The sequence below is a fragment of the Asparagus officinalis genome, chromosome 2 (assembly GCF_001876935.1).
Source record: "Asparagus officinalis chromosome 2, Aspof.V1, whole genome shotgun sequence".
NCBI lineage: Eukaryota > Viridiplantae > Streptophyta > Magnoliopsida > Asparagales > Asparagaceae > Asparagus > Asparagus officinalis.
The window spans coordinates 12,070,083-12,082,293 of record NC_033795.1 but is presented as its reverse complement, the minus strand read 5'-3'; the positions used below and the strand labels follow the sequence as shown (position 1 = coordinate 12,082,293).

Genomic DNA, 12,211 nt, shown 5'->3' with positions numbered 1-12,211 from the left:
ACATATATTTGTCTATATATCCATACTCATGATGTTTCATTTGTCTATTGTATTTGTAAAAAGTATGTATATCTTGAGTTTGGGACTTAATTAATAATTGCATATACATGATTTTTACTTTAGTCTACGGGAGGATGTTGTGTATAAGTTTCTAAAACAGCGTGAGGTGGTTTTAGCCACTAAGTGTCAAAATTCATGGATATTTGACATTTTCGTGGTTTTAGACTAGTTTGCCGGAAGAATGCATAAGCATTTCTCATTGTTGGGTAAGTTCTTTTAGAAAACTAGGGTTTTTATAGGCATGGTGTCGGTTGTATTATCGATGGAGTGTCTACGAGATGCAGTTTCCAAAGTTTCACAATTTTGGTGGATGAATGTATTTGAATATTTTGTGGTAGAGAACAGGGATTGTTAAAATCAGCAAACTATTTTCAAAACCTAAAATTTTCAGTATATGCAGGTTCACCGCGTGTCGACATGGCCCGTCCGGCCAACGGTCGGACCGGGCCTGTGCGCGGGCGGGGTGTCGCCTATGATTGTTTTTTCCGGCTAAAGATAGTCAGATAGAAACTTTCAACCGGGTCCGGAACCGTGGTGCGGTCGGACCGCAGTTCGCAGTGCTGGTAAGTTCTCACGGTGCGGAGGCGCCGTGCGGTATGGTCTTCGGTGTCGGGATCCGAGGCCGTGAGCCTGTTATGTTTGTTGTGCTCAGTTTTAATGATCTTTCCACGGGTCGACCCACTGAATTTTGCGGCCACGCGTCGAGCGCACCGATCGCCCAATCGGTCATAATTTGGTGACAAGGAATTTCATGATTGTCTGATTTCGTGGGCGTTTTTGTACTTTGTGTGGTTGGCGGGTTCTTGCGGCGTGAGGTTTTTTTGGGGAGGGCTATAAAATACGGCATTGACTCTGCAGTTCTCAAACCCAATCCGCAAGAAATGTTTTAAACAGTGTTTTAAAAAGAGTTTAGAGTTTGGTTGTAGTTTGTCTTTTGGGGTTTGCTAGTTACAAAGGAGGGAGTTTAGACATCATCCTGTTGAGCGAGTTCACATCTTCCAGTATCTTCTCATTGCTCGTCATTTATGTGTTTATGAGAAGGTTTTCTAACTTTTCTCTAGCAGAGTATTATTATTGATTTTCATCATCTTATTATTGGCTAAATGATTGCTATTTGAGGTTTAGATTTGATTTTAACACATCATTTTTTACTACACAGCACCCAGCTTGAAGGGCTTTGATGTATATTTTCATACATAGTGATAGTGTCTGGGTTAGTGGAGGAGTTGTGGGTTTAGAGGATGTGAGGGGTGTGAGCGCTTTGTAGTGATGTGTTCTCATGCCATATATAGAGAATCAAGTGCATTCCTTTGTATTGGGGTGCTTAATCGTTGTGAGATCGAGTCTGTTCGTGGTAATACACCTTGTACACCCTGGAGGAGGGTAGTGTGGAGCTGCGTGGAGAGGGGGGATGCCGGTGGGCGCAAGAGGAGTGGACGTGCGGTTGGAGCGAACCGGTGCGGCGATGGGCTAGAGAGGTGTAACCGAGAGCACTTTGAGGTGAAGGGACGAGCAACTATGGGTCCAACACTTGTGATGTGGTGCGTAGATGGGGGGTTTGCAAGAGTGTGAGTTGTAGAGTTTTCGGTTAGCTAGAAAACCGAGTGTGTAGAAGTTTCGACTTTCAAACCGGATTGTGATAGTGGATTTCTCCCCGGGAGTAGGGAGCGAAGACGTAGGACGGAAGGTCCGAACTCCGTGATTATTTGCTTGTGTTTGAGTTTGCTTTGGCGTTTTATTTGTGCTTAGTATTCATTACATTCTTGTCGCCATCGTAAATTTCCCTATCACATTTGTAGATTGTTTATTTCACCCTTGTGTTAGTTTCTATATCCTTGCATATATTTCATAGTATATCTCATTGCTAGGATATATTCATTTGCTCATATTGCTTATTCTTGCTTATAACATATTGTATATCTATCTTGCAAAAAGAATAGTTTGAATTAGTTTTAATTGGCATAAAATCAGATTAGATTAACATAAGACCCTAATCAACCCCCTCTAGGGTCTATCACCTCTTCTTTACAAAGGGCACATTGATTTCTACCAATACTCTTATGGCCACCTCTATTTTTTTATTTTGAGTGGTTGAATTAGTGGCGGTTTGGACTACGATCTCGAACTGCTAATGCATCTCCTGATGCCTTCTCGGAGGGTTCGACATCACTCTTTCTCAACTCATAGTTCACCAATGCTGAGGTCACCTCCGTGTAGCTAATAGTAGTTCTTTCATTGATCATAGTGAGAACAAAGGTACCATAATCATCCTCCGACAACAAACACAATATCAACATCGTATTGTCTTCATCCTCAACTATGATGTCCACATTGGCCATATCCAAAAGCAACTTCGTGAAGTTATTGACATGCTCTCTAATGGAAACTCTCCTCTTCATCTTGAATTGGTAAAATCTCTTCTTTAAGTGAAGCTGATTCTTAATTCTCTTCGTAAGATACTTCTCATTGAGTGTTTCCCATAATCTCTTCGCCAACGTCTTGTTCATCACATCATAAATTGAATTCGGTATCAAGCATAACCGAATAACCACACATGCTCTACTGTTTAACTTCTTCCAAACATTGTCCTTCATGTCTTCAGGTTTCTCTTGTAATTCAAGAGTCTCCTCCAAATTCTAAGTATCCAACGCATCCATCACCTAGCACCTCCACAAACTAAAATTAAACTTGTCATTGAACTTCAGAACATCAATCTTTGTGTTATTAATGCTCAGACTTTGTATCGCCTTTGAAAGGGATGATCCTGATGTGCTTGCTTCACCCATGTTGATGATCTAACTCTTCAAATAAGAATCCTTTAGAGAATCCTCCAAACGAGCCCATGCTAAACCCGAAGCTCTGATACCACTTGTTGTGCATAGCGGAACTCGAAACACACGAAAGAGCACGAACAAGAACGAGATAGATCACAAACAATAAGTAAAACATAATCACCACAGCAAGACAAACAAATTTTACGTGGTTCGGCAAGTTGTACTACGTCCACGGGGCAAGGAGGGGATGGATTTTACTATTAAAGAGAGAGAGTACAAATAGAGATTACAAATTCACTCAAAACTCATAAATTAATTTCTCAAACAAAGCTCTCAAATCTCTCACCAAATCTCTCAATCACACTGCTCAAAAACTCTCTTCTTTTTGCCTTAAAGCAACCCTAAAAATCGTGTTTCAATATATATCAAAACACAAACCAAATCAAAATAGGAAACGAAGCCCAGGCCCAAACCTGAGTAACGGTCGACCGCACTTGACACCGCGGTCGACCTAACAGAACATCAGAAAAACAAAAATCCATTGCAGAGTCAATTTGGATTGTTTTTCTCTGACCCCCTAAATCTGTCCAAGTGGTTCACGGTCAAGATTTTTAGGACTTGGGTTAAGTAAGGATTGACATCTAAATCTCATTTTTCAAACCTTCATCTCATTTTCTAATTTGTCTGGTCCAAAACTCCTTAATAGAGTCCAAGAGATAATCCATGCCCTTGTCATCTTTTGCCAAAATTGGTCAAACACTAGCCAAAGCCAAACCTCTTGCGAACAAAATTACCCAGCCTATCCATTCTACGCCAAAAACTGGCCCAACCCTAAAAGCCCAGTTGAGATTTTCTACGAAATTGAGATCGGATTTTTGATCTCCATGCTCCAAAAATCTACGCTCCAAACCTTCATATGTTTCAATTCAACCTATAATTGATGCATCTTCAAGCTATTCATTAATTTCCCTATTAAAGAATATATATATTTATTACTGACATTCTGGTTTTTTTTTTTTGAAATATACTAAATTACCACAAACACTAAGGGGTGTTTCGAGGAGCTTTTCTTTTTATTTCTTTCTTTCATTTTTTTTGTCAAAGTAATTTTTAAACTAGTTTATCCATATCTATATGTCTAGAAACATTTTGAATAAGGTTTGTAACTTTTGAAAAACTAATTTATAAGCCCGTCCAAATAAGTTAGGTTTGACCCTTTTTATCCATAAAGTTTATAAAATTTAAGTTCTCATTGTAAAAGCAAGCATAGTTTTATAAGCTTCAAAAACTAAGCTCTCCCTCATATATACACTAATTAGTCTTTCTCTCCCAGGCATGACAAAATTAAGAGTCAACAAGAGGAAAGAGGGCAGGTCGTTGGTCGCAAGCCTCATCCCCCTCTCCGTCTCTTTTTTCTAATTTCGGATTCATGACGGTATAACACGAGGTAGAGTAGTAATTTTCGATATCTAGATTTTCTTACATATCTAACAAAATTAAGCTCAACTGTGGAACTAGTTAATTAGATATGATTTTTGAATCACATTATCAATTAAAGATTTTTTTTTTAAGTTTCAACTTTAAGAACCATAGACTTGAACGCTTCGTTTGGTACGCGGGAATGGACTCAAATGAGAATGGAATGGAAGAAGGAATGAAATGAAATTAATGTGAGAATGGAATAGTCATTCTCATTCTCACGTTTGGATGTAATTTATAAAATGAAGTGGGAATGGACGTATTTTAAAATTGTATATTTTATTGATTCTCATTTAAGTGGGAATGCTCATTCCCTATCATTTCATTGGGAATGCACATTCCCACATAAAAGTGAGAATTGATGAGAAGTTGGATTGTGCATTCCAATTTCAAAAAAAAAAGGATGTGTTTGATAGGAAAGAATGAGAAGTGAGAATGATCATTCTATTCCACCACATTCACGCGTACCAAACGAGACCGAAGGGTACATACATAAATAAACCATTGTAATAAAATACATTCCGTAGTATCACGTCATAACAGCCAAACACTCTGAATTGAATTCGGATTCGGATACGGATTTGGACAGCATCGCGTGAAGAGCGGCGGAACTTTCCATAAAAATTCACCGAACTTAACGGGTCACGCGCTCCTCGCTCCCACCATCATCCATCATCCCCCAATGAACTTCTCAGAGAAACACCCATGGCTTCTTTCTCTCACCTCCAATATCCGCCGGGCCCACTCAAGGCCCACGTGGGCCATGACGGGCCTCTTACTCCTCGCCCTCCTCGGCCTCGCCTGCCTCCAGACAGGCATCGCCGGTCGCCAGCAGATTCAACCGGGCCGGCCCAAAACCTGCGTGGGCTTTTTTGAGCCGGGGCCAGAGAGGGCGGTGGAGTTCTCGATCAAGGAGTTTGGCGGCGTCGGAGACGGGAGGACGAAGAACACGGAGGCGTTCCGAAAGGCTATGGGCCGGGCCGGGGAGCTGGCGGGGAACGGTGGGGCCCAGTTGAAGGTGCCGGCGGGTAGGTGGCTGACCGGGAGTTTTAATTTGACCAGTAATTTCACCTTGTTTCTGGAGGAGGGGGCTGTTATTTTGGGCTCGGAGGTAATTTTCCATTTCAATGCCTTTTTTTTCTTTTTTCCAAAATAAACATTTAGAAAGGTGGACAATCTTTGTTGTCCAACGTAGTACTATTAAAACTAATATAAAATTATAATCATTGATATTCACTATAACTTTAGAGTTTTAATGTAACGATTCGATGAACTAAATTTAAGATGGTAACTCAAGTTCATGTTAAAATTCATATAAAATTATAGATCTTCACCATAACTTTAGAATTTTAGTCTAATAGGTAGATGAATCCAATATTTAAGAAGTACACACATTTTTTTCGTTAATGGAGTACAACATTACATTGTACGTTATTTTCTTTTCTTTTAAGCCTTCTTCTTATCTTTAGTATTTATGTATGCTCCACAATTATTTTCTCCATTTAATAAATTTCTTGGACATCTTGTTCCCGGTCATTGAAGAACATCTTATCCTCTAGATTTTATGCATTTATTTTCCTTAGTAAATAGTGAACATCTCAACCCGGTCGCTAAAATGACAAATATAAAGAAAAAAAAATACTTTGGTACATTTTTTTCTTTCTTTCTTTTAGCGAAGATGACGTTGAAATTTATGTCAGTTTTATTTGATGTCTGGAAGGAGCCAGAAGAGTGGCCCGTGGTAGAGGGGTTGCCATCCTACGGACGTGGACGGGAGAGATTGGGAGGACGACACATTAGCCTCATCCACGGCAATGACCTCAAAAATGTTATCATTACAGGTAAAAGATTGTTATATATATATATTATTTTTGATTTATTTGGTACTGGAGGAATCTTATAGCTCAGAATTTTTAGCACAGTTAAAGAAAAAACATTATTGAAACATAGAACAGGAACAATCTAGAGTGGTCGGTGACGTACATGGCAAGTGTTACTACTATTAAAATACTAGTCAATAAAAGATGCTTCTATTGACTAGTGGAATAATTTTTTTTTTCTACTTGTTTTGTAAAGGGTAAATTGGACTAAACCCTCGAGAACTTTCAGCATTTTGCGGTAAATCCCAGATGACCTTTGAACTCGCACTAAGCCCCCAAAGAACTTTCAACATTTTGCAATAAACACCTAATAGGTTTCAAAATTATACTAAAAACCCCAATAACTTCTGGAATTGTATAAAAACATCCGGGAAGTTTTCGCATTTTGCAAATAATCCACATAAATTAGAACAAAAAAAAAACAACAACATCAAAATGTATTTGAAGGACAGATTCAGCAAACAAAGAAAAACAAGCAAGGTTCGGACCCCCAACCTGGGCCCAAGCTAGAGGAGAACGAATGACAAAAGATGAGAGATTTTTATTTTTAGGGTTGAAAATATAAAAAGATCATAAAAGAATTTTTAATAATTTGAGTGGTATTTTGGTCTTTTTAAGTCACTTGAGTTGCACGTGCTATGTCAGATGTAACGGTGTTAACTTTTGGGGTTTTCTACAAAAGCTATTACACTGTGTTTTTGAAAGTTGTTGCGGGTTTCACAAGGGGTTTCCTGCAAAACGCTGAGTTGTTGAGGGTTTAGTGTAATTTTGAAAGTATTGGGGGTTTACTGCAAAACACTGAAAGTTCTTGGAGGTTTAGTGTAATTTACCCTTTTGTAAAATCTTACTTGTGACATAACAAAACTGGTTACAGTTAGGTTTTCTATATGAAAAATAATTAGATGAAAGATGACAACATGTTTTTAGACTTTTGAAATTCCAAAAAAAATAAAAATAACTGCACTGAGTTATCTAGTATATCTCTCAGTATCAAGATAATGTCATGTAAGAATTTCCTACTTCATCATTGATAATATGAGGTCCTTATTTCCCTCAAAGAGAAAATTCTATGAATAATAGGGTAAGTTTAATGTTACGAACTTCCATTGGTTACAGGACAAAATGGGAGTATTGATGGGCAAGGCAAAATGTGGTGGGAATTGTGGTGGAATAGAACTCTGCAACATACAAGAGGCCATCTTCTTGAACTGGTGAACTCAAGCAACATTCTCATCACCAATGTCACCTTTCGAAACTCGCCGTTTTGGACGGTGCACCCCGTCTACTGCACGTAAAAACTCGTCTTAATCTCTCATTAGGATAATTAATCTCCTTGTTTGTACTTATGTTGATGATATCTTGTTAAATCTTGCAGTAATGTGGTGATAAAGAATGTTACAGTTTTGGCTCCTCTTAATGCTCCAAATACTGATGGCATCGATCCAGGTAATTAATGAATGAGCGTATCTAGCATTAGTTGTTTCTTCTTGATCTTTTTTTCTTGTCAAACACCCTTTTATTATGATTTAACTCTGGTTTTGGCTTGTGGTGATTTCACTTGAAAACCATGCTATTTTGAATCATATTAGATGATGATTTAGCTCAAGAAACATATATTTACGTGTTCAATTTCCTAAAGTAAATTGTACAATAAGTAAGAAATGATAGCTATGTCATATAAAAGGATTTGTGCCCAACTACAAATTCAATCTGCAATATTCCAACTGCTTGAACACTGTCATAACTAATTTTAACTCACATCGATTATAAGACAATTCAATTAATCAAAATTAGAAAATTTTATCAAAAATAAAAAAAAAAATTCTAGAAACAAGAGTTGGTGAGTCCCTTCATACTCTTGGCTGGTGTCTGACTGATGTGACACACATTTAGACCACTACAACCTTAATGATCAACATATGTCAACATACCAAAATCATAACAAATAGCTTAGATGTTTGTCATGTCAACAATCCACTAGCCAAGAACGTAGAGGAATAAACCAATCTCCGTTTAATAATTTACAAAGGTAAAATTTGTTTTAACTTTTCCAATAAACTTCTCAGACTCGAGCACAAATGTCTGTATCGAAGACTGCTACATTGAGAGTGGAGATGATCTCCATGGGTCGACCCAGCTCAAACATCATCGTCCGCAGGGTTTCAGGCACAACTCCAACATGCTCAGGTATCGGAATTGGAAGCGAAATGTCTGGTGGCATATCAAACATTCTCGTCGAAGACATGCACATTTGGAATTCAGCTGCTGGAGTTCGAGTAAAAACTGACATAGGAAGAGGAGGGTACATAACGAATATCACAGTAACAGGTATTAAAATGGATAGGGTAAAAATACCTATAAGATTCAGTAGGGGAGCTGATGATCACCCTGACAATGTATGGGATCGAAATGCATTTCCTAGGATTTATGGCATAAGTATAAGCAATGTTGTCGGTGTTGATATAGGTAAGGCACCAGTTCTTCAAGGAATCAAAGGCAGTGTTTTTGGAGGAGTTTGTTTGAGAAATATAAGCTTGGGGAAGGTAAAATCTCATGGTGATTGGCAATGTGAGTATGTTGAAGGAGAAGCTTATGATGTTTTTCCTTTGCCATGCTTACATCTTAGGAGTAACGAATCTTCTTCTTCTAAGTGTTTACAGTCTTAGGACACAATTTTGGGCGGAGGAATGTTTTAGCCTTATTTACTTGGATGATCTTTTTTACAATTTTTTGATAGATAAGGTGAAATATAGAGAAACGTTAGCATGTACAGAAAGGTTATGTTCATTATTTACATTGAAAATGAGTGTCTACGTTTTGCTTTTTTTGTATCAGAGAGAGAATGTACAATTTTGTAACAGCACAATTTTTTCCACAATAAAAATGAAGAACATGACTCAGAGGTTGGTTTTAGCTGCAAATTTGAGTGGTCTTGCTGATTACTCTGTTGGCTTTTTCATGAATGTAAGTTTAAAGTTGAATACGGTTCGAAAATTTTCTAAAATGATATAAGAGAGTGAAGGATAAACATGGTACATAAAGAACGGAGATCCATGAAATACAGAAGTTTGTTGATTAAATTGATGATTTGACTTCTACAATATTTTACATTATTCACCATTTCCAGAAAACATTGGATCCACACTTGTATTTTTCTTTGCCTTCACACTCTATCTCCAAGTCATCACTGATAAATGGCACTTTCTGCATCATTTCAGACAAAGAGAAACCGATGGTTAACCATTTGCAAGCTATTTTAAGCATTAAATGAACTGCTTATTATACAGAAATGAGTAATCTTTTTCATATATAAATTACCATGTGATATGATGCATCCATTTGGTATACTAGAAGATTATACACTCGGTTAATTGTAGATACACCCTCTGTACTGTAGGGACTTAACCACTTATTTATCTTAATTTTTTATTAGCACTTAAAGTCTCTAAAACTTGAATGGAGTTATCTTTATGTTATCTTAATCATCTATACCTACAAGAGAGCTTGAAATTTCTCTGCAGCACATTGAAATATAGGAGGCACTACATGTGCAAACAATAGAGAGAATTCAATTAAGGATTAGGGTTTGAAAAAGTGCTAATGAAAATTTTTCTTTATTATTAAATTTGAAAATTAGTTATGCTATAACACAATCATATATATTCATTATATGTGAGATCTATTTCATGAGCTGTTGATCATGTGCTTTTAGATAGCTATTGATAACCTACAGCAAATGAGTCAAATACAATGCAAAACTAATTAATACATCCAATGCTTGTCAGGATTAGCTAACATGATATAATCCGTGAATTTATGAGGATGTTTGTGTCACAGGCCGCTCTTTAACAAGGCGCCCGTGACATTTGCATGTTGTGAAACAATCACTCCATATTTTATTTAGATTTCATATGCTCTCTAGATGCATAGCTAATAATGTCATTTTCTTTATACAAAACATTAGTGGGATGTATTAAAAAATGATACTTGTTACAGTTGACTGAACGAATGAGAAGCTAACTTGGATTGATGCGTTGAAGAGTTTTGAATGAAAAATATTAAGAAAAATCTTGGAGAAAATAGCATAGTTTAAGATGAGGGATCAATGGAAAAACCTTTTGTTTGGCCAAATCTTGGCATCCGGTGAAGTTGTAAGGGAACTTGCAAGTGCCAAATTCCACGGTGAATGCACGTGCAAAGTTTGCACCACTAGTGGCCAACCTTTTCTTGTCGTTCAACTCCTGCACCCAAAAAATATTGTTATTTTGTTGCTAACTCTCTGGTTAGCGATCCATGTTATTTAACCAGATTGAATCAATGAACTCAGGCAGGCTACGAATTCACATTTGTGGAACTTTTGCTGGGATCGCTGTTAGAGAGTATAAACATTACCCGCCTTACAACTTACAAGTTTTGGTGCTGGTGAAGGGGACTTTGACATGGTATCAAAGCAGTTCAGGTTCAATTGATATTGATCACGTACTTATGACATCCATATAAAACAATACATGCACATGAGCTCACGTTTTCGACTCATAAAAAGGGTTACACTCCACATACACGGAGCAACGTATGCTTAATCAATAAAAACATGCTAGAACATAAAACTATACCCCTCAAATTTTGGAGTTTTGCTGTGGTGAAAGGGACTTTGATATGATATCAAAGAAATCTAGCTTCAAATTCTATTGGTTATAGGTTTAAGACAAATCAGAGTTTTGGTTAGTGAAAGGTACTTTGATATAGTTTTAGAGCAATCCAAACTAGCCACAAATTTAAGACAATTTTAATAAAGAAGATACCTTGGTGTAAGTTCAAGTTTTTTACAATTAAAAGGGCGCTCAACTTACGGAAACATGTGAGATTATAAAACTATAATCCTCAAATTTTTGAGTTCTGGTGCAGCGAGAGGGACATTAACAAACAAGTTTAGCAATAAAAAAGTTATAATAATTTGTAATCATTGAACCACAAATGGTGGAACAACCAACCTTGTTAGCTTTGCTCTTCTCAAGATACTCATCAAAGACACCAGCATTGGCAGAGGAAGCAGTGACTGCACTAGTGAAAAGCACACCAGCAAGTCCTAAAAGAGCAGCTCTCCTTCCTTCACTCCTCTCCTCTGATTCACATCCCTGAGCTCTAACAGATCGCACTACTCTTTGATGGGAAACAGTCATCGATGCACTCGCTGGCATCGATAAAAGCTTCTTGCTTGATTCAGAAGCACCTGAGATCACATAGTTGCAGGCCAACACACTTGAGTTCATGGCAGCCATTTTTTCAGTATGATCACTGTTTGCAGGAGTGTGCTTTTTGATTGTGAATGTGAAGATGGAGAAAATAGAAGGGTTTGTGGCTGACACAAGTGAGATTATGGATAAGATGAGATTTGCTCAGGCCCTTCCTATTGGTAGGCTGCAGAAATCTTTAAGCATCACAATCTTAATATGTGGTTGGTGTACTCAGAAAAGAAAGTTGTGGGGTCTTAATGTGGTCAGAAATGTTATATGGAACACAAGCTATGGATTCTATTCACTGAAAAATACTGGTCGACTCAAAATAGCGTTAGTTACCCTATAATATTGCCCAACTGGGGGATAGACCTCCTGTAGTTTTATTGGTGCGGATAGCTCCTGAATGATTTTTTTTGTCACTCTTTAACCTCAAGAAGTCTATTTGTCAAAAAATAATTGTACTTCTCTGAGGGTAAAAGAGTCAAAACACTTGAGGTCTAACTGCACCAAGCACCAACAGAACTACACGGACCCCGCATTGGACGATAGTGCATAGGGTCTTTGCACAATTAACCCCTCAAAATAGCACATTCAAAACAAAATGGCTAGGTAATAAACACATTCCGTTGCCAGAATTCACAGAGGTATATCCCAAAGGCCATTTTGCTCTATTCCAGATCCTTCCATATGCAGTTTACAGCTGTATACAAATTATGTATATTTTGCTCTGAATAGCAAATAATCCAGATACCTCCCTGTTTTAGAAATGATCCATAAGTTG

General features: G+C 37.6%; 2 protein-coding genes across 2 annotated transcripts; one reads left to right on the top strand and one right to left on the bottom strand.

Annotated features, from left to right (window-relative positions):
- On the top strand, positions 4,894-9,266 carry LOC109830284 (probable polygalacturonase). Its single transcript, XM_020397502.1, is given in 6 exon segments — positions 4,894-5,424; positions 6,034-6,154; positions 7,310-7,484; positions 7,569-7,639; positions 8,260-8,314; positions 8,316-9,266. Coding segments are annotated over 6 exon segments (1,395 nt in total). The 5' UTR covers positions 4,894-4,995; the 3' UTR covers positions 8,860-9,266.
- On the bottom strand, positions 9,203-11,560 carry LOC109830285 (photosystem I reaction center subunit N, chloroplastic). The gene is made up of 3 exons (XM_020397503.1): positions 11,185-11,560; positions 10,309-10,434; positions 9,203-9,397 (listed from the first exon to the last, which is right to left on the bottom strand). The coding sequence occupies exons 1-3, from the start codon at positions 11,470-11,472 to the stop codon at positions 9,308-9,310; spliced, it is 504 nt and encodes a 167-aa protein (XP_020253092.1). The 5' UTR covers positions 11,473-11,560; the 3' UTR covers positions 9,203-9,307.

Bases quoted from the DNA above. Each gene is read 5' to 3' on its own strand.
- LOC109830285 (XM_020397503.1), bottom strand. From the start codon at position 11,472: ATGGCTGCCATGAACTCAAGTGTGTTGGCCTGCAACTATGTGATCTCA. The intron at 10,435-11,184 runs GTTGGTTGTTCC...TTTTGGGTGCAG, and splicing joins AGAAGAGCAAAGCTAACAAG to GAGTTGAACGACAAGAAAAG. The intron at 9,398-10,308 runs GTTTTTCCATTG...GAAATGATGCAG, and splicing joins AAGATTTGGCCAAACAAAAG to AAAGTGCCATTTATCAGTGA.